The 23,526-nt window shown below is 32.9% G+C and overlaps 1 protein-coding gene across 12 annotated transcripts in view; it reads right to left on the reverse strand.

Moving 5' to 3' along the window:
• Positions 1–497: 497 nt before the first annotated feature.
• LOC141458053 (relaxin receptor 2-like) overlaps positions 498–23,526 on the reverse strand; it is a 76,787-nt gene continuing 53,758 nt past the window's right edge. For 6 of the 12 annotated variants that reach the window (XM_074135583.1, XM_074135587.1, XM_074135586.1 and 3 more), the window contains 14 exons: positions 23,351–23,422; positions 23,205–23,276; positions 21,008–21,079; positions 16,164–16,235; positions 15,973–16,044; positions 15,006–15,073; positions 13,110–13,271; positions 12,893–13,038; positions 12,661–12,811; positions 12,459–12,588; positions 7,785–7,975; positions 7,573–7,704; positions 6,005–6,247; positions 498–853 (listed from right to left, as the gene is read on the reverse strand). In XM_074135583.1, coding sequence (XP_073991684.1) covers positions 6,111–6,247; positions 7,573–7,704; positions 7,785–7,975; positions 12,459–12,588; positions 12,661–12,811; positions 12,893–13,038; positions 13,110–13,271; positions 15,006–15,073; positions 15,973–16,044; positions 16,164–16,235; positions 21,008–21,079; positions 23,205–23,276; positions 23,351–23,422 — 1,477 coding nt within the window. In that variant the 3' untranslated portion in view covers positions 498–853; positions 6,005–6,110. Of the gene's footprint in view, positions 854–6,004; positions 6,248–7,572; positions 7,705–7,784; positions 7,976–12,458; positions 12,589–12,660; positions 12,826–12,892; positions 13,039–13,109; positions 13,272–15,005; positions 15,074–15,972; positions 16,045–16,163; positions 16,236–21,007; positions 21,080–23,204; positions 23,277–23,350; positions 23,423–23,526 lie in introns of all 12 variants that reach the window. The other 6 variants (XM_074135576.1, XM_074135577.1, XM_074135579.1 and 3 more) reach the window with 6 other exon arrangements.

Raw genomic sequence — 23,526 nt, forward strand, 5'->3', positions numbered from 1 at the left:
TTCGCTGCAATGCTGCTGTTTCTGTACTTTGATAGTTAATATTAACACTAATGCTAGATTGTTTTTTCATAATTTGAAAAACAAGAAGTGAAAACCATCGGAAAAAGAAGAAATAATTTCACTGGAATGCTGCGGTTCTATTTTTTACTTGTTTGTATTGAGATGGTAGTTTTGAGGTCGATCTATTTCGAACAAGTAAAAATTATTTTAAAAAAAGAGGAATTTTTCTCTAAATTTCATTGCAAGCTGCGGTTGAAAAACATGAACAAATAACATTAAAAAAGAAAAACTTTTCTCCTAATTTCATTGCAATGTTACTCTTTTTGTAAGTTAATAATAAGGCCGATAATAGATTGTTTTTTCATCTATCTATTTTGAAAAACCAGAAGTAAAAACCATTGGAAATAGAAGAACATATCTCTAAATTTCACTATAATGGTGCTGTTTCCGTATTTGTAGTGGTAGTAGTAATCAAGTTTATTTAAATAAACAAAACATTCTTTTTTGTTCCTGTATTTGATACTTATATAATATACAAATAAATACAATCAAGTAATTAGAATATTTCATTTACAGAATAGAAAACAATTTTTTTTTTTTTTAATTATTAAGACGTAACAACAATAATAATGTAGATCTCGAAACCTAGACTACAAATGATGAATGAAACGTACAGTAAAGAAAGAAACAGATGAAGTGGACATAAATTTTTGATAAGCATGCAGCTTAGTTATTTTTTTAATTTTCTCACATTTCCTCCTGATGGTGTAGGTATGTATGGAACACTTTATTAATCAGTAGAATTGTTCTCTAAAGCTGTTGGCAGGGAGGTGAAAAAGAGCAACGCAAAGGGCTGAAAACAAAAATAAAAACTTCAAAAGCAACCTAACAAATACATTTTTAATCCTAACAAATATAAATTTAGCAACAAATTAAAATCTATTAATTTTTTTTTTAATTCACTAATCATATAATTTTTTTTATTAAAATTAAACCTTTCTTTTAATAAGACAAATTTATGACTTTATTACTCCTGAGAAATTCTCGAAAAACATAAGATAAGCGTTAGAAAGATAATTGTCAATTTTGATAATAATTTTTAAATTTATTTTATTTGCCAAGCATTTGATCGCGGACTGACTAAAATCATTTTCAGGGTTGTGGCTCATATTTTACAAAACCTTTTTCTTTATCTTCCCTAATATTTATAATTTGTTAATAAGAAAAAGATAAATATTTTTTTAAATCAAATCAATGTTAATACTTAGGTCAAAAGTTTGACAATAAATAAAATAAAAAATAATTATATTATATACTCTTTAACAAAAACTTACAGTTTAAAATGTTAAGTATAAGGGTTGATTAAACGCCAAAAGGTACACAAATCAGCAAGTACCCAACATTTCATTAATACTTCATTAATATTTAAGTAATTCTACTGCATTAATTTTCATTAATATTTTTTTGAATTTATTAGATGTTTCACAGACCCTTATGCTGGCCATTTTAATCTACAAAATATTTGTTCAAGTAGAACACCATTTAACTTAGATTGACTGTAATATCTAATCAACAAACTATTAATCACAGGTTAAAAAGAAAAACTTTATTAAAAAAAATAAAAAAAAAATATGAGGCTAGAAAATTCAAAAATTTTTTTAAAAAAATGCTTACACCAACATTCATCAATGATTTCATTTATTTATTTTTATTTTTAAATAAAAATCGTTGGTTTAAGTTAATTCTTCGATTAAAGTAATTGTTATTTTATGAAGTAGTCAAACGTTTATAATAATAGGTAATAATTATCTGGCTTTATCGCAAATAATATAGTTTTCTTCAATTACATTCTCAATCTAGGTCTTCCCACAGTATTATATATTTGGAATATAAGATAAATAAGATATGCATATTTTTATGACAGCTAACATAATTATTCCAGTATTTTACTATAAGTAAAATTAGAGGGACTACATTAAATTACAATTGAGAAATGAATAATTATTGTTGAATAATTTACTTGATATTACCTACGCGTTATTTGTGCTCACAAATACTTCGGAAAGACGAATTCTAGACTGAAATATTGTTTTAAATCCGTGATTCAAATTTAAATAGTAGCCGACTCTACTTAGTCTTTTTCTATTTTAACGTGCATGTACATACTCGTACATACATGTGACTACTCAGAATAAATAGCATAATAAAGATAAATCAGAAGAATAATTTGGAATAAAGCTAAAATAAAGTACCTATTTAATTATGAAGATATAATATAAATTTTATCATAATTAGAACAAAAAAATAAAATATTATGAATGAACAAAGGGAAGGGATTAGCTATGCGGTTAGCGTATTGGATTCCCACGTGGAGGTTCCGGGTTCGAATCCAGCTGCAGACCCTTAGATTTTCTCTTTCTAAGAGCTTCTTACAGCTCACTGTCCGGGTGATGGACAGTGTTGTCTGTAACGAGAGAACACTGTCCGGAGGCCGGCAGTGCACTGAAAAAAGCTCCGGGCGCCAATAACCTTAGATGTTGAAGCGATTTAAATCATAAAAAAAAGAAAAAGAAAATGAATGAACTGGCCAGCATAAGGGTCTGTGAAACATCTAATAAATTCAAAAAAATATTAATGAAAATTAATGCAGTAGAATTACTTAAATATTAATGAAGTATTAATGAAATGTTGGGTACTTGCTGATTTGTGTACCTTTTGGCGTTTAATCAACCCTTATACTTAACATTTTAAACTGTAAGTTTTTGTTAAAGAGATTTTTGTACCTTTTGGATAGATTTTCCTTTTTGTATGTTCTTCAAAGTTACATATCTGCTTTACAGATTTTATTAAAATTGGGAATAATAAATTTTAATTGTATCATTATAACCTGAAAAGGTGTTAAGTCGGAGTTACTACCACTGGAGAGATCTTTTTAAAGAATGATTATAGTTGCGGTCCCCAAACCATCCTCAATAACAATTTTTTTGAGAAAGCATTTTGAATAAAATAGGAAGGTATTTGTACGTAAATAGCAAAATTAAACTGCGATTTCAGTTCTTCCCTTTAAGAGAAGTAAGAAAAATAAACTGCGATTACAGTACTTCTCCCTAAAAGGCAAAGAGGCAAAGATTTTGAATCGAACGACAATTCATTGATGTAAATCGGTTCACTCATTGATAATTTTAACGATTGCAGTACTTCCTCTTAGTAGGTGTAAGAGCATGATGGCACTTCACAGAGGAGCTTTGATCACTTCTTCATGCTAAATTTTATCAAAATCGGACTAAGCGTTATAGAAATATTGGTAATAATAGTTTTAGAAAGGGCCTTACTTGGGTGGGGCAAACTCCCCTCCTTATAAGGCTTAGCGTCGAGACTTTAAAAGTGCAAATCTGCACAAAATTTCGATTCGAATGACACTTCATTCATTAAAATCTGTTCACTTGTCGATAATTTAAAACGATTGCTATCCCCTTAAAAAGTGTAAGAGCAGAACGTCGCTCTGATGTTACGTAGGGGAGCCCTAACCCTATCACCCTACCAAATTTTATCATAATCGGGCCAAGATTTACAGAGTAATTATAATTAGTAATAATAATTTTGGAGGGGGCCTTACATAAAGGGGGCTAACTCCTGTCCCATTCGATGTACAGGATCGAGACCCCCAAAAGGCACATCTACATAAAATTCCGAATCGAATGATACCTCATTCATGAAAATCGGTTCACGCGTTTAGGCGCTACAAAAAAGGTAACAACAACAACAAGAAGAACAAGAACAAGAACAAGAACAATTTTTGAAAATGCCGTTTTTGCTCATTTTCAGCATCTTTTTTCTCAAAATCTATCAAATCTAGGTTGTTGCAAAAAAATTACAGTCATAAAGGAGGATTTGCCCTATATTATGAAGAAAATTTGGGAATTTTATCTTTTATAGAAAAAGAGAAAAAAATTGTCAAAGTTGGGTGTTTTTCAACGTTACGCTTTTTCGTGCAGTTTTTGATGATCAACCCTTATACAACTGTCCTACTGGACAGTTTTAATACAGGGTGACCAGAGTTATATGCTCCACCCACTTTTTTTTTAACGGCTAGAAATATCGAAAAAATAAAAAACACAATTATTTAATCATTTTTAGTCTAGTTTATTTTCAGTGATTGACCCATTTTTTTAAACCCCTCTATCTCGAGATACAGCATCCAACTTTTGTTTTTCAAATGGAACGCTATATTTTTTGTTGCATATTTTTATCGTATTCGAGCTCCTAAAAAAACAAAAAATGGCGAAGTCACATTCTAGGCAGGCTAGAGTTATTCGACGTTTAAGATCATCGACTGAAGCCACGGGATTAAGGATACTTTACACTTTATTTTTTAGGTATCCCCACAAAAAAATAGTCCATTTGGGTTAAGTCCGGAGATCGAGGTGGCCATTGGGTGGGACAATGAGTCCCTAAGCACTTTTCATGGAAATTTCTGTCCAGGTAACCTCCAACCACTCTCGCATTATGTGCTGGGCAACCATCTTGTTGAAAATACATATCTAGCCGACGTTGTAGATGAACATCTTCAAGCAGAACTGGCAAAATGTCTCTTAAAAAAAAGTTGGATACCTTTCACCAGTTAAGTTCTCTCTGTAGAAGTATGGGCCAATTAGTTGATTTCTTAAAACTCCACACCAACCGTTTGTAGAAAAAACAACCTGAACGTCGAATAACTCTAGCCTGCCTAGATCTTGACTTCGCCACCATAAGTGCTTCTACAAGCAAAGCGTGGGAGTCCAGAGTTTTGGCTTGCCTATCCGTTGATTGTGCCCAGTTTGAACAGATTCTTTTAAAAAAATAACGTAATTTTGACAATAAACTGAAATTTGTTTTTCATATTTTAAATTACCATAACTTTTGAAAAACCTAACCGATTTCAACAATTTTTTTTAGGAGCTCAAATACTATAAAAATATGCAACAAAAAATATAACGTTCCATTTGAAAAACAAAAGTTGGATGCTGTATCTCGAGATAGAGGGGTTTAAAAAAATGGGTTAATCACTGAAAATAAACTAGACTAAAAATGATTAAATAATTGTGTTTTTTATTTTTTCGATATTTCTAGCCGTTAAAAAAAAAGTGGGTGGAGCATATAACTCTGGTCACCCTGTATGCTATACCGAACCAGTAAGTATTGTCCACAGGCCTACTGTGTGTAGTACATCTAAAGTGGAGTTCAATGACGTATTGGCCAACTTCATATTATCCTCTGTTCTTAAGTGACGTCACTTTAATTTTTTTTTTCTAAAATCATTACTTTTTTCCAATAAAAATGTTATTACTCAGAAAGTTTTAGTCCGAATTCGATTCTGATGACACGGTTAGAAAGACAGATAAATTTTCTAAAAATTGATACCATTTCGAAGCATAAGTTATTTTCCAAACAGCCTCAATCTTCCTCCGGATGCTGTAAAAATAAAAGTAATCGAAATTTTTAAGAAAACTCATTAGACCCTTATGTGATCATTATCAGACCTAGGTGCTGGTACTTTTTATAAAAGTTTCCTTGTTTAATGGACTTTCAAACGGTATATCATTTTCCAGGATTCCTTGAATCTTCGTATGAGAAATTACGTTTGTTTTGCAAGAAAACGTGTTCACGAGCACTACACAGTGTTAGTTTATCAAGTGGTTTTATTCATTGAAAACTCTTTTAGATGGACCAATAGTCAATTTTAAAGTAGGCTGTCTTAAAATAAGGAAGTCAAAGGTTACAAATTGCACTTAAGAAAAAAAAACCTGAAATATTTTAGAAAATGTTAGGAAATATTTCAAACAAGTGCTATTTTTATAAAAAAAATCATATAGTTTGCATTTACTCCCAATTACAATTTCACACATAACTACACTGTTGAAAAAAAAAGAAGTGAATAAGCCTTAACAACCCTTTTTTTTTTACCAAGCATTTAAATTTACCTACAATATATACAATTATTTAAAACATAATTGTGAATACCCACTTAAGCAAATGTTTCTTTGATCATATGAAAATTCTTCATTAAAAGTTACGGTTGAGTATAAGTAGTTTAAAAGAGATTATGTCTGGTATACTTCCAATCTGTGTAACTACGCAGAAGTGCGATGTCTGCTAGAGAACTGGGTCTCTTCGTCCACAGTTCTTGGTCTGAGCTCAGTTGAAGATTTATTTACCATGCCGCTCAAACATCGTCCTCCTAACTTCTTCCCTCCCGATATTTGGAGCTCTGTTAACAATATGCAGTATTGATTAAATTATAACCGTTAGTTTTTAAATTATGAGAAAGAAGGTAAATTTTAAATAAAAGAACATACAGATGACACTAGTAAGCCTTAAGGTATGTTACCGTTGCTTCCAAAACTTAATTGCGCAATTCAAAACAGAGATAATTTCCTGAATAAATTGGCAATAAAATCGGATATACAACTCGCTAGAAATGCCACAAACCTTTCATCTCCATAATAACGAGCAAGTGGAATGTGTAATTGTAATTAGGATTCTAGATATTCACTTGACAGAGCAAGAATTATTTCTATATTTAAACGGAAGGAATTGAAAAAATTTGTAAATTATAGTAGAGAGCCTTGGTCGCACCGGTACAGTGTATTTTCGGAGGCAGGTGCTTGAATGTTGCTTTTTATGTTTCGAAACATATACAGGGTGTTCATTTTAAGACGGCTCAAATACATTTCATGCTTAAACGGTTAATCTGAGCAAAAAATGGTGGAGGAAAAATTTGTTGCCCGTCACCTCTAGTTTCAGAATATGTGACTTGATTTTAGATTCCTGCCCGCATACGTGGCTGACGGACGACCAAAAGTGAGGGTTCGTAGTTGACCCCCATTTTCATATCCACAATTTTAAAGAGTATAAAAAGTTATGAAAGAAACCGGCAACCGCAATTCGATATCTTCAAAATTAAAGATGCTAGGCCATTTCAAAATCTGGTATTTATTAATCACATTACAATTTTTTAACTTGTAATCAAAGAGAAAGAAGAGCACGCGATAGGTCATTTTTATGTATTTTTTCATCCCCTTTCTACTAAAAATATTGCCAAGGCCGTAAAGCTAGTATTTTTCTTAATATCGGGAAATAAGACGTTTTCTGAGTGATTTTTCTAAGAAAAATCAATTGTTAAGAGCTTTAGATGTTTTCAAGCATACACAAAATGGCTAAAAATTAATTTTACATCTGTTACAAACAAGAAGGTTTAATAATTATTTGGTAATTTTGGGAGAGTTGCGTTTAATGTAAGAAAGGTGCCTCCTCAGATACAAAAATGAAAAAAAAAAACAGGCATTATTATTAGACCAAGTTTGATGATAATTGGTCCCATTTTCGAGTAAATCGTGAATACTCAAGTTCCTCAAAAGTATTCTTTTAGCGACAATTTGGGAAAGCAAGGAGATCTGTCGCCCTGCCAACCTTCTCAAAAGAGAAATACAAAAAATTGTAGCCTCTACAACTTATTTTCCAAGCAGGTTAGCGTAATTTAAAAATATAAAACAAATTTTAATAAAAGTTAATTTATGTGACTGGTTAGAATACCATTTGGAATTTGTGCTTGTCCACTTATCTGAGCCCCAGCCAAGTAGCCTGGAGTCGAAAATGTATGCAATACTGGATTAACAGCTGAATTAACAGGCACCACAAAGATTGCTATCCATCCATAAACATCTTCTGAAATATAAAATCGAGTATTGTTAGCTCCAAAAGCCAAGCAAAATAATACAATGCAATGAAATTGCATGATTACTCACTGGAGAAGGTGAAACCGCATAAAGCCAAAATCTTAAGCACAATTACAGGAACCCAACAGCATGAGTTAGCAAACACTATGCAAAAGAACCTTAGTGCAAATTGCGAATCCCGCACATTGAGTGTAGTGGCGTGCCTGGTTCTCCAGATGCTAATGAACATGGCCAGGTAGAATATCGCTATGCATAACAGCCTAAAAACGTATATCTTAAAAACTTCATTTAAAGATAAAAGTACTAAATTTACACCCATTTTAAATGAGTTAAAAGCAACAAGGATTACCCCCTTGGTTAGTGATTAAATACCACTTCTTTGAAATCTCTTCTCTCCAGAGTTTCCAATGTAACAGTACTGTAAAGTGTTAATAGTGCGCAGTACGATTAAGAAAGCCGACGGACTAATAATAATAAATATGTAGAGGACAGAATTCGATAAGGTAAGAACCCTGGTGAGTGGTGGGGAGGAGTGACGGAGGCAGAAGGTGGTAAGCCATTGCCGAGAGAAGTCCACGAGTCGCTGCGAAGTAAATAAACAGCCGATTGGCGTGAGGTGAGCCAGCTCCCAGATTAAGTTCACTGTGCGCCCCTTAACCACTCACCAGGGTTCAGGCATTAATTCTTGTTAATATTTATTTATCAGAGGTTAATCAGAGGTTATTTTTTAGTTAAAAGACTTTTGGTTTATTTTGTTTTAGTTATTGTGATGGATATTTTTAGTTTATTATTATTGTTATTCATTTCAGGGGTTTTTATGTTGTAGAAATTTAATTATAGTTGGGAGATTTTGTATATACGAGTGTAGTAGAATAAGTAATTAATAATAAATCGCTAACTAAATAACTGTATCTTTCCTTCCCTCTCCCTGTATGAGTGGTCGTGAGTGTGAATGTGTGCTCGCAGAAGCTGAAGGAAAGCGCGCTGTGGAGTAGGTAGGTACCAGAGAGGTTTACAATACAGACATCACTGAAACTTCCACATAATATAAATAAGGACTGAAGAAGAATTAATTTGAGCAACTATTTGGGTTTAGCGAACCAACAGAAGAACTCTAGATCAGCACAATCCAATGTCAAGTGTTCTCTGACGAAAGATGGATGACTTACTTGACCCTTGGAGTAAGCTGCCATTTCTGATTATTGTAGGCTTAGGAGGTCGTGAACTTTCTTAGAAAACATGCATAGTTACCTGATGGAAGAAGATATGCATACAAAAGAGGCTTAGTACTGAGATTCAACAGAAGGATGAGAGTATTTAGACAACAGAAACGAGTTATCTATAGGCACCATCTCTGCCCGCAAGGGACCGAGAGCTGAAATTAAAATTGACAGCTACATTATTTTTTGGAAAGAATTATTAGCAGTGATATTCTGTTTTACCTAAACCATGCAACCAGTTGGTTCCTGAATTGTAAGAACCAACAATAAGTACTTACCATAATTCTCCAAATACTTAGTGAACGATGAATAGAATACTATCTCAGTTTCCTTCCATCTCCTGATGGCGCAGGAGGAAGTTTCGTTGATTACATTGAATCCTCAAACCCTTATCCATCCTACTGGCGATGCAGAGGTGGGCCAGAGGATTTTAAAAGAGGTGAAGGGCCTAACTGCGTTAGGTGTGAAAGGCATTTGGCCTAAGAAGGTTAGTTCTGCTTAAATTTAGCAGTCCAGATTTTGAGTGGACCCGCCGCTACATTGGCATCCTCTATTCAGTTGCGCATTCACAAATTTGTTCAACCTGCTTTTTTTTCTTTTTTTTTGAGAGAGGGGGAAAATGCCAACAGGCACCGTCCGCCGAGGCGGGTGTGTGGGGCTTCACCCACTAAAAACCCCCTCTCTTTTCAGGTGAGTTTCCTCCACGGCACCACCATAAGGTATTTCTTCGGGGAGGCACCTCGTATATTATTTGCCACATTTTACAAACAGATAGTTCTTATCTTTCGATCCTCTCCAGATCCTTCCTTTTCACCATTAAAATCTTTCTAATATTCAAGGCGATGACATGCCAATTTTCTTTGCGTCCCAGCATTGCCATCATCAGCGTTTCAGGGACAATATCTCCTGTAACGTCCATGATGTTTTTCCTTTCTACCTTCCACCGCACGCAGTCAAACAATGAGTGCTCAGCGTCGTCTCTAGGTGAGTCTCCGTATATACAAGCACCATCAGGGCGTTTTCCCATGCGGGCTAAGTATGCCATGAAACAACCATGTCCTGTAAGGATTTGGGTCATGTAAAAGTAGACCTGACCGAACTTCCTTGTGGCCCATAGTAATGGATCTGCTATCAATCTGGCCGTCCATCTTCCCCGGCTCTCGTTGGCCCATCGGGCAGTCCACTCCTGTTCTACATGGGCTTTGGCTACTTCTTTAGCAGTCCCTGCATCCACGCCTTCTTCCTTTCTCAGTAGATAAGCTTTCTTCCTTGCGGAGGCCATTAGATCTATTGGGGTCATACCTGCCAGAACTAAGGCAGCTGGCTCCGATACTGTCCGATATGCACTGATTACTCTAAGGGCGCCTTTTCTCTGCACTGCAGCTAAAATCCTTCTATATTTATCTTTCCTGAGTGCATCTGCCCAGATCTCACCTCCATACAGTACCACAGCTTCTGTATTCAACCTGCTTTGCCTAATAAAAATACGCACCAATTTGTCAAAAACTGTTGAGATTATGCTGAAACCAGATACCTCGAATTTAGAGAAATAAATGTCCTGTGATTGTCGCGTTCCAAAGCTGTCATTTCTTTTGAGGGATTTCTTCATTTCCCTCTCTGGACGGAGTGACGAACTGAGTAGGCACAATTTACTACTTCTTACCAGGAGTACTGGTCCCCATAGAAGCGCGAGAGTTCTCACTAGCCGACTGTTCTTTTTACGGGTCTATTTGCATACCAGTAAACCACTCTGTTACATCTCACCCCAATTGCTTTTGTTTTTAAAACAAGTCGATTTACTTTAAATTACAAGTATTCGCTGGATAGAGCAAATTTTGAAAATACTTTCAAATAACTGATTCATTTTATTTTTTTACTAAAATAACACATTCAAGCATATTGCTTGTCTATACTATTTGATTAGACATTTCAATTAAAGCAAAACATGTTTACATGTATAATTCCTGCAAATCATCAGAGGGATTGTGTAATCACAGCACTGCAACTTTCTAAGTGTAAAAACAAATCGCTGAAGCTTTCTTTTATCATTTGTTAAGCCAAAATACAGATTTTGTAAATAAATTCAAAATTTTAATTTATTTTACGGAAATTTCAGTCGATAGTCAATTATTGTATTTAAATTTAAATTCCCAATTAAACAGAAATAGACTATTCTGTTGGTTTAGATGAAGCAAAACAAGAAATCCGTTTGTACATTGGCGAATACAAACTATATTATAAACATTATTTATAAATATTTTCAATTTTATTTCTGTGTAAAGAAAAAAATTTGTATTTCATTATTTTGTGAGGAACGAATCTAATTCAACCTTGTTTACGAACTTATTACAAATAGATGCCAGCGTCTAACCAAATTTGTAGACCCAATATTTAGGCATTCAAGTTAAGGTCTTTATCGTTGCAATCACAAATGTACTACCGTGGTTGCACTACTAAACGTATTTACTGTTTTGAAAACCTGTCAAAAGATGAGTCAATAGAGCAAAAAGTTTAAACAAAATCGTATAAAAACCATTTTCGAGGCAATGTGGAAACGCCGAAGTTCACTGAAGAAAGTGATTTTCTGTGTATTGATTTCGGCCAAAACCTTAGTAACAGGAACTTAGGAATAGCACTAATACGAAAAACAAACACATAGAGCAAGCGCTAAAAACGTTTTTCCGAGCTTTGAGGGCTCAAAACATGTATGTCAATGAAAACTGCTCATCATTGCAATACTTCCTCTCATTGCGAATAAGGAAAATAAACATTAATAGAAACTACCAACTCTTTAGCAATAAATAATTATGAGACAGATAAATGCGTGTTGGCCAGATTTTTTTCTAATAGGACCTATAGCCTGTAGAACAGTGACAGACAGTTATCTGTAGAAAGAGAGCACTGTCCACAGGCCGGTAGATAACTAGGAAGCTCTGGGCCCAGAGATGTTAACGGCTTTAAATTCACTACTTTTTCTAATAGGACCTATAGCCTGTAGAACAGTGACAGACAGTTATCTGTAGAAAGAGAGCACTGTCCACAGGCCGGTAGATAACTAGGAAGCTCTGGGCCCAGAGATGTTAACGGCTTTAAATTCACTACTTTTTCGTTATGAATATAAATCTTGAAAATTAAGGAGCTAATGTTTACACCCAACACTTTACTAAAAGTGAGATCAAGAGTTCCCTGAATAACATAATTTTTTTGTTATTTTGTTAAAGTAGTTAATTCAATTAAAAGGCATAAAAGTATTTTCCTTCAGTAACATCAGTAAATTTCACTTTGAGATTTGAAGGGTTTCATCTATCTGATTATCTGAAAAAAAAATTGGTTAGTTTTCTTCAGTTCCATAATTACTGTCCTGTAGTATGTATCCTATAAGCCAAAAAGCAAGTATAAACAGTTGAGTAAGTCACGAAAAATACTTCATAGTATTTCGTGATATTTCCTATCGATTTGCCCTGCTGTACACCGCCGATTAAAAAAAAAATGAAGTAATCAAATAATTCATGAGGTTACTCACACTGCGCTATTAATTCCGAGAAAGAGGAATGCTGTGTAGTGCCAGCCCACGGCGTAAGGTTCGTCAATGTGTAATGGAAAACAAAAATTGTTGGTGCCATAGAATCTTTTTGCGTGGCGCCAAACGAATACTGCAAAACAACAATATTCATTAAAAAACAGAAAAAGTGTGCGTATTCAGATGTATGCAATACTCTATTTACCAGGAAGCAAAGCAAGTAAAATAACGAAACTCCAAATACTGAAGGTAGTAGCTAAAGCTGCTTTAGGTTTTAATGTATAATATCCATTAAAGAATGTAGATATTAGAAGGAATCGTTCCAAACTAATTAACCACAGTAACAACAAACCGACCTGAAACATAAACACTAAAGGAACAGTTACAAATTATAGCAAACAATAACAAATTGGACAAGGTTTGCTGCATCTTAGCACCTCTGAGGAGGTAAGCGCAGCTATACCAGCCAGGGTGCACAAAGGCGATGATATCCATTCTGAAGCGAATTGCCTATAATTGCCTCGGTACACACTATCCACAACACCAATTAATAACAGATAAACGCCCATTATTAAGTCTGAAACTGTAAACATATATTAGCAAGAATCCTACTGCTAGTTTTAATTCATAATGCGGACAAAATAATATATTTACAAGCCAAGTTAGTAATAATTAGATTTAACGGTGAAGATTGCTTTAGGCCTTTTAGTCTATGTAATAGCACAAGTCCGTTGCATAAAATGATAAATACTGCAACAAACCAAAGTGTTGTCCTCAGTATAACATCTGCTAATAAATTCTCTGCCGTGGAAACTCCTGTAAAATTAAGGTCAAATGCAATATATAAATACAAAATAGTTCATGTCTGGTGAGGCGAGCTTCCGAATAGTTGGTGTTTCATCACGACGACGAAGTGAAGTGATGTTAGCGTAAACTAAGTGGATTGTGAGCGCACATGGAAGTGTAGAGCTAAATCCAATATGATTGTTTGAATTTTTGGTTTTGATTATATCAAAAAATACTATTATAAACCAATACGTTTATTTTGTATTTTGTCTTGTTAGCAATAAATTTGGCTTAAGCAAACATTACTTATATAGTAATTTTTGTTTAATTTTTTTACGCCTTATTATTATTTACATAATTATAAACATTATATACATCAAAATAATCAGGCAAATTCAGAATATCTATAATGACTCATATACAATGAAAAACGCTTTTTGAAATGACTTAAATGAAAAAAAAGTTAAAGTAGTGTAATTATTTTTCAGGGAGGCTTTACGTCCAACTACCAAAGAAGGTGTCGTGGACGGAGATGACAGCAAACGTGCTTGTGCAATGAATTCTTTTATTTAACCAAAAAATATAATCTAAGGCCGAGACCTGTATATGTATACTATACACTATACCGCTATACATCTTAGTTTTGCGGATCTCGCCTCTAATTGCTGGGCTAACGTAATTATTGCAAGTTGAAAACTATTTCTTGAATGATACAATTGTTATAAATTTTGAATAAAACACGTAAGTTTTTCGTTTCTAAATGGCTGAAATTAAGAGGTGGAGTACGAATAAAATGTTGGGTATTTGCTGATTTGTGTACATTTTGTCGCCTAATCAACCCTTATGGACGACTATATAATCTGAGAGTTTTGTTTAGGAGATTTGTGTTCCTTTAGGATAATTTTATTGTTTTGGAACCTTAGTTGTATTAAATAATATTTACACAAGTTTAACAATTATTAAAACTGTTCGGTAGGCCAATTGTATAAAGAGCTGATCGTCAAAAATTGCACGAAAAAGTGAAACGTTGAAAAACACCAGACTTTAACAATTTTTTTCTTTTTCTACAAACGATAAAATTCACAAATTTTCTTTATTATTATAAAGGAGGGCAAAGCCTTCTTTATAACTTTTTTTTTTTTTTGCAACAACCAGATCTAATAGATTTTGAAAAAAAAAGTAGCCGATTAAGAGCAAAAAAGGCTTTTTCAGAAAATCTTTTTTTCTTGTTGTTTTTGTTGTTACCTTTTTTGTAAAAACGTAGCGCTTAAACGCGCGAACCGATTTTCATGAATGAGTTGTCATTTGATTCGGAATTTTTATGTAGACGTGCCTTTTGGGGGTCTCAACGTGTACATTGAATGGGAGAAGAGGCTCCCCAAAATTATTATTACTCATACTCTGTAAATCTTTTATCTCGATTTTGATAACATTTGGCAGGATGAATCGGGTAGACCCACTATTTTCAAAAATCACCTTAAAAGAAACCTTAAAACGAATGAAAATATGAATGAATATTTATGGTTGAGGTCGCGTAAATGTGCACTGGACTTGATTGATCCAAGTGATTTGCAGTTAGCGTTATTCATTTGTAATATTTTGTAGGTTCCACTCCATGTTAAACCTTACAAAGATTAAAAAATAATAATACACATTTACCTTCCGAATTAAAAATATTTGAAAAGTTAAAAACGTTTTCTCTAGGATGTGACAAAATTATGAGATTTTAGAAACTAAAATTCAAATTTTAAAAACAAATCGTACCATCGCTGCGTGGAGAACATATTGGCACTTGAGGTACTTGCATACAATATTTGAATCGCTTAAAATACCTGCAAAATAGAAACATTATATGATCAATCATTTACATTAAATTGTTAAATACTGCGCCTGGGTATCTAATTATGTAACTCCTTGTTTGGACAGGAATAATTAAAAGAAAAAATGAAATTCGTTAGCATTGATAAATACATTAATTAGAAAATATATGCACACAAAGACAAAGCATAAAACATATTATGTAGTATAAGTTTATACCACAAAAAAAAAGTATTATGGCCAAAAATCTGTTATGGAAAATGTGATTACTATTACTATGAAAAGAAAAAGTAATAAATTGCAATAAAAAGTACAAAACTGTGTATACTAAAAAGAGGAGGTTATTTTATTTAAATGAATCAGTTTAAATCGTGCAGGACACCAAGAGATTTTGGGACATGATCAAAAATTTTAAAAAATAAACTGCCAGCGGAACAACAGAAGCGATAGTTTGATATTACATAAATAATAATAATAATCATAAAGTAAATAAATAGCTTAACCTCTGAAATAAGCACTTCGACAATTGAGTTGAGGGAGGAGTTAACATTTGACGAGTTATTGGTTATTTTAATAAAACTAAGAAATGAACGGCTCTCTCACAGTTCTTCAAAGATGCCTGGTATTTCATACATCAAAGGATTTAAATTTCTTAATTTAAAAAAATTGTTTTTGGAAGTTGATTTGGTTTCTATTGTTAGTGAACACAATACTAAACAGCCAATCCCACTGATGGACTAATTGACCAAGTGTTTATTTTGTTCACTGTTTTTATATCATAGATTTATAATTACATTTTTTTCTCACTCCAGGAAGTTTCATTTATTATAATGAGGGATTTTATTTAAATAAAAACATTATCTATCTATCTTCCTATATTGTAAAAGGTTTCATAGAAAATATCAAAACTTACACAAACTGCAGCTTGTTGAGTGATGTAAACATCGTGTAGTCAATATTGTATAAGTCTATGTCCTCTAAACCTCTGAAATAACACATACTTTAGAAAAATATAATATAATATACCTAGTTATTAGAAAAACCAAATTAGTAGCACAAAAAATCCAATAAAATAAGTTCACACTAAAGTAAATGATAACTTACAGCGAGTACACATTGGACAGTTTGGATAGGAGCTCTTTTTGGATTTTCAAGTCAATGTTGCCACTTAAATCTCTAAACATGCCCAATTAGATTAATCATATTAATAATATTATATCAAAATATTTTACTTTGATACTTCAAAGTAACATAAAGTTTTCCTTAAATTACTATGTACTTCCATTCAAGAATGGAGACGAAGAAGACCTTATTGATATTATATATATGAGTTTTTTCCCTACTTTGTTCTCTCTGCTCACCTACCTTGTTAATGTTATTATTTCATACCACTCAGAAGTAATCTACCAGAACATTCCTTCCCAGAAATACCCTAACAGAATTTCCTAGTTCCCCGATAAAATTTGTAGATTTATTGGTTTGCAATGAGTTAATTAAATAAATGAGTATCTCAAAAAAATAAAATAAATAAAATAAAGGCTTTTCAGTAAAGTGAAACGGATCAACGGATTCTTTCTTTTAATTGGTCAACGGATTTTTGACTATCTTATTTCGCCTGGTGGCAACTAATTTTTTTTTAAATGTATTAAGTAATTTACAATCTATGCATGAATATATACAATAAGAAAATAAACAAATAGTGAAGATACATTTGGTGCGTGAAGAGCAGGAGAGAGACTACCAGCAGTAGCACTCTACAAGAAATCGATGATAGTTTTCAAGGAAGTCCCGCGGCCACTGGCGATTCAGTCGGCGGGGTGGATTGTTAGGAATAACAGTGAAGACGAAAGGCTGTATAAATGGATTAAAGTAGAGTGAGCAATATGGAACTTTTGATATTCCGTCATGGCAAGACTATTGTAAGAATGGGATGTTGAGGTCGTTATGTAGTTAGGTTAGTTCTATCTATCGGAGTAGTTTTCATTGTAATATCTGTATAGTCGGTATGTTTGTAGGCATGGATGAACCCCACTACTCCAGTAGTCCGAATGTCCACATAGGTTTGAGGTTAGTATTAATATCAATCGTTTGAGTTCTATGGGCAATTTGGAGCGTTGTCAAAGTTGTTTGTAAACCAGTCTAATCAAAGTATAAAATTTGAAATTCCTGCGATTTTTTTTCGTGAGGTAATATATTGAGAGAGAGAGAGAGAGAGAGAGGAGAGAGAGAGAGAGAGAGAGAGAGAGAGAGAGAAAGAAACTTTTATTTTGTCCTGGGACAATATCCCTTAAGGACAACAAACAAAATTTAAATTACAAAATTAATTACAATAAGTTCTCTATAAGTAAAAGTAATATAAAAGTAAAATTATTATAACAAAAATTACATTGAAATGCACTTAATTAATAGATATAAAACTAAATAATAAATTCTCTAATGAGAAGCGTCTTCTGTGAAGGACCGCATTAAGAAATCATACAATGCATTTTTAAATGAAGCTATTGTACTTTTATGAATTATTGTAAGAGGTAAAGAATTCCAGAAAAGAGAAGATTGCACAAGAAATGAATTTTTATAGGTAACTGTTCGATATGGAGAAATATAAAATTTGAAATTAGCAGTTCTGGTATTTTTTAAATCTAATTGGGCCTTCCTAATAAACAGATTAAATAAATATTCAGGACGTTTATTTTTTAGAAGCATAAACAGAAACCTTCCCAATAAATACTTCCTTCTATACTTGACATTCAACCAATTAAGAAAAATAAAATGAGGAGTAATATGCTCATCTCTTCTTACATTTAGAATAAAACGAACACAGGAATTTATTGACCTTTGTAATTTTATGTTCAATTCAGCTGTTAAATCATTGTACACTAGCGAACAGTAATCTAAATGCGGAAATATAAGTGCAGTAATCAGCTGTTTTCTTAGCGAAATAGGCAGAATATTCCTATTGTATTTAAGCTGGCACAAAGTTTTAGAAATTTTGTTAGATATGTCACCAACATGATTATTCCATGATAGAGTACTAGTAATAGTGACACCCAAACATTTAGCAGAATCTACATAAGGAATAGAAGCCTGATCTATTGTTATTTTTGAAATAGAATTCATATCAATATCGTTGACATATCTGGCACTTCCAACAATCGTGGCTTTGGTTTTGGAAACATTAAACTCAATACAATTTTGTTTCACCCATTCATTAATTGAATAAACATCGGAATTGACTTGGGCTATACCCTGTTCTAATTCAGACAATGGGCAATGAAGGTATATCTGTAAATCATCTGCATATAGACTATATTTGCAATGCTTGATAGATGATGAGATATCATTGATATACAGAGAGAACAGAAGAGGACCTAGAACAGAACCTTGGGGTACACCCGAATAAACTGGTTCCCATGATGAATAATCTCCATGCCCAGAGACAACGGACTGTTTTCTATTACACAAATATGATTGAAACCATCTAAGAGTTGCATCAGAAAATTCCAATAATTTTAATTTTTTTAGAAGAAGAGTGTGATTAACTGATTCAAAAGCCTTTGTAAAATCAAACAACACTAAAATGGTTAACATGCGCTTATCAATAGCAAAACGAATATCGTCTGTAACTTTTAGTAACACACTCTGTGTACTGTGACACTCACGATAACCGGATTGAAACGGATCCATGAGATTATTATTTTCCAAGTATTCCTTAAGCTGATGGCATACCATTCTTTCCAAAGGCTTAGAAACAGCAGACAGCAATGAAATAGGACGCAGATCTTTTAGTGAGGATGGATGTTTAGTTTTAGGGAAGGCTCGAATCAAGGAATGTTTCCATAAGGAAGGAAATGTCGAATGATTTAAGGAGAAATTGTAAATGTCTAATAGAGGAGGAATGATGACAGGCATGGATTTTTTCAGAAAATTTATTGAAATTTCATCAACACCTTTGGCTTCAGATTTACTGTGGAAGAGATTACATAAAAGTGTATCTAAGGTAATATGTTTGAAATAAAAACTATTTTCATTGAAAGGTTTCTCTGTATGAGTTATTTCCAGAGTATCATAATCTGTAGTTTTATTGATAAATGAAGCAAAATGTTTATTTATTTCATTGCAATTGTAAGGAATATTACTTAGTTGAGAACGAGTTTTAATTAATCCTAACTTCTTTCCAGGTTATTTTGCTATTGTTTAAGTTTGAAAAAACATTTGAATAATACGAACGTTTCGCATTTCTAATTTTATTTTGAACCACATTTCTAAGTGTTTTAAACTTAATATGTAAGTCTTCTTTACGCGTCCTGATAAAGGGGGGGGGGGAGAGAGAGAGAGAGAGAGAGAGAGAGTGAGAAAGGAAGGGGGCAGGATTATGACAAAATCCATTTTCAGGAGTAATCAAAATAATATGTCATTAGAATATGTTTCTCAACCAGATATTTCCGATTGCAAATTTTCTTCAAAAAAAGTTCTTTAATCAGTAATGAATTTGGCTTTATTGGCCACTTCTATGCACAATCTGCAAGGGATAAGAGAATATATAAACAGCATAAATTGCTGTGTGTGACTTCAATTCCAGGATGGCTATTAGTGTTCTAATTCCTAGAAAGAGTAAGAATAAATACTGGATGACGGTTAAATTAATATTAGGGTCAATCCGACGTGCATGACAAAAGGTATGTTTCTGGGATCAGGTGTCATGTAATTGAGTCGGACTCAAGGATTAGCTGTCAGTGATGTACAGCAAACACAGACTCATTGCACGAGTCCTCCTCCCTCCTTCAAACAGGTCATTTCAAATATGCAAATATTTATGTTCGATAAATTTGTAAATAATCAGGAGCCCCAGTAATTCCGATGGCTTGGGCCTGAGCCGAGATTGGGACCCTCGTAATAGAGTATAAGAGTACGAATGCAATGTATCTGGTACACTCAGATATATTGTCCTTAGTTACAATGAACAAAGTAAGAGTGCAACAAAAGTTAGTATGCGAAGTATTTATTTGTTCATTACTAGTTATATCTTATAGTAGTGGCCTAATTCTCCACGATTAATTTCCGTCATATGGAAGCGGCTTGATTTGAGATACGGATCTGAACTCCTTCCTTTTACCTTTTACATACCTCTACATCGAATATCTTATTCTCCATTTCTTTTCTTTTTTTTCAATTGCTCTTTCTCGTATCTTTTTATTTCCTCTTATACTTCGTCCTAGTTACTTTTCATTTCGTCCTGACTCTTTCTTATCGGTCTTTTTAATTTCGTATTTTATTTCTTACTGTTTTTTTTTTGTTTAATCTTTCACTTCTTTTATGAGTACCATTAGTTCTTTAATTTTTTAAGTATGATATGGCTTGCAACAATACTTGGTTCTGAAGTCAAATGTACAAGAAAAACTGAAATGAAATAATTTATACATACATATATTACCAGTTACTAACCCCACGGCTTAATTTAACTCTTCTGACACCCAAATGCAATGTTTACTAACTACAACTAGTGAAAAAGTAAGTTCAATACATATATAATAATAAACAAAAACAGTAGCTGTCTGTTCACTACAGTTCTTTTAAAACTTAGCAATAACAGCTTGAAACCAGGATTAGTCTAACTAGGGTAGTGCCCTTTATATACTATTGATATTCCATATGAATCTGGAACAACTAAAACCATCTACTAACTCTCTCAGTACTATGATAGGCTGTTGGAATTAGCCTGTAGCTCTGTTATAGTGGTTTCTTTAGGAAACTAGAAGTGCTTGTCTTTAAAAATAGAAAAAAAAACACTTGAACGTTTGACGAAGCTGTGTCATATTATTGTGGAAATTTTAATAATGGTCAAATAGCTATACAAGTGAAATTTCTAATTATAAAAATTGGCTCGAAGCAAGCTCGGCATAGCATAATAAATGTTATAACTGTTGCTGTTCGTTAGTTCAAATACTTACAGTTTGTTCAAAAGCAGGTTCATTTGAAAAGTGCGTATGTCCAAACCGATCAGTTGATTGTTATTCAGTTTTCTAAAAAGAAGAAAATCCTAATTATAAGAATAATGTCAAAATATTCAATGTAGGTTGGTTAGAAAGATGGCTTGATCTTACCCTAGTTGTTGTTTATTTGGATTGTCGAAATAAATCATCCACTTTTCATCGCATGGTTTTTTGGTGCCATTGAAAATTCTTCAAAGAACAGAGAACGCAAGACACCCAGGAAGACAATGTCTTCTAAGCTCTATAAATTTTAGAACTAGATTTAAGCAGGAATCTTGCAGTAACAGCAGAGCTTTCCACTTAAAAGGAGGAAAGTTGATAGTGTTAATATCTACCGAGCAAAATCTACCATATCAGATTCAACTCGGCAATATACGATTAGAATTTTAAAGTTCTACGCGATAGAGGGAAAAACTGGAATATGTGGGATTCCTAATTCCAACACTGGAAGAGGGCCAGAGGGCCATAGAGACTCGAAGAGAGAGAAAATTTAAAGACAGGCAGTTGAATTCCTTTTCCACAGATAATTTTTATTTATTTATATTGTTACCAATATTCAAGATTGTAGCCGGGGTCGATTCTCTCAGAGGCTACAGGTTTCATTCGATATTGTGATTTGAAAAGAAGTTACACTAGAAAAATAAGTGAGGGAAATGCTAACATCACTTCACAAAGCGCAAACCATACACAAATATAGTACAGAAAATTTTAGAAAGAAAATGAAATGAAACAAATATAATTTATGGCAATAAAATAAACAAAAAATATTTATAAAAACATGAAATGGATCGGTTTCAGAGTAGTAAGCACTATATACAAACAAACATTAAGTATCTAACAAAAAAAGCTCTATTTTTAAATAATTAATAACAAAAAATTAAATGAGACCAATCCTTTATGGAGAGTGGAAGTAGTAATTGTCTAAAGGCTCCTGGATCTTTATAGGACTTGCAACGAATTTTTACTCTAATTGGAATCGGGCACCTCACCTAGAAGTGTAAAATTAGATATTATAAAGAGGATGGAAATCCTTGAATTTAATTTGCACGATAAGCAATTAAAGTCTTTAAAGATGAGTGTGTAATACTCCCCCCTCCCAAAAAAACTAAGCCGGGTAATAAGTGAAATTGCATCAAGATGGTAATTATATTTCAAATGAAGCCCTCCCAATTCAACATTCTGTAGGTCTCATTGTAAGAAGAAGAAATGGCCAAATTTAAACAGGTTATTATTGAACAAAGAATTGACGTCCTGGCTCAATCAGTCATTATTGAACGAATTTATCAAAACATACTTCGATACTCTGTATCGATAAGAAGTAAGTTTAGCACCTCAAACTTCTTAAGAACCAATCAAACTGAAAACAATTTCTCAGACCAAGTATTCGATTGGCACTTTCATATGTCTTAGCAGATGTACTGCTACGCTTCACCAAACTTACTATAACCGACACAACAAGGATTTTTACAAATAATTCAGGATTCTTTTAAATATATTAGACATTAAATGAATTAATTTTTATTCTCACGGAGCAGTTAGGATACTGCTAGGAAGATGTACTGAATTTTTGACAAATTTTACCTGTACCCTTTCCTCCAAGCTTGAGCAATTAGAATCCCAGATTTTTGAAAAAATAAATGATTTAAAACAATAAATGAATTAAACGCGTGTAATCTGATCCTAAATTCACAATTACATTATAGATTTTGAAAATAAAATAAAAGCAAACACGACTTTTAATATCAAAATACTCAGCCTTGAATTGAATACCCTAAATTTTCAGAGCTTGAGAAGAGCACATTTAAGTAGGTAAAATTATTCGATTTATGTAATACTAAATATTCAAAGTAAATTTTTTTTAGGTTGTGAATATTACTGGCTTACAGAAAGATCTGGTATACTTGCACCCAAATTTTCCGTAAATTACCGTGATAATTTGCAAAGATCCAAGTTTAAATTGCAATATTTCTTCTTCCTGCAAGTAGTAATAGAGTGTAAAAAGGCTACTTCAACGAAGTAATACTCATTATAATGGGTGTTAACTTCACTGCTCCCTTGACGAAAACATCACATCCACGTCGTGACAATAGATACAAGCATTTGAAGAAGAAGAAAGAGAAAAAAAACATTAAAAACATATTATTATTTTACTAACATTTCTCTTATATTAATCAGCCGAGAAAATGCTTGAGGGTGAATAAATTTAATGTAGTTCCATCCCAAACTTCTGTTAAAAAAAGATAACTTAGTTTTAATCAAGTTCACTACTCTTATCACATTTGTTTAACAAATATTACTTACAAATCTCTAACTGAATCCAAATTTGAAAAAGTTTTATCAGTAATTTTTTCAATTTCATTCCGGTCTAAATACCTAAAAGGAAATGAAACGCAAGTTAAGTAGTTGTTATTAAATGTACGATATCTTTAGTTTAGGTCAAGGAAAGAACTATTTGTCACATTAATGAAACGAAAATT

The sequence above is a fragment of the Rhodnius prolixus genome, unplaced genomic scaffold (genome assembly GCF_049639745.1).
Source record: "Rhodnius prolixus isolate KJV_2025 unplaced genomic scaffold, Rpr scaffold_5, whole genome shotgun sequence".
Classification (NCBI taxonomy): domain Eukaryota; kingdom Metazoa; phylum Arthropoda; class Insecta; order Hemiptera; family Reduviidae; genus Rhodnius; species Rhodnius prolixus.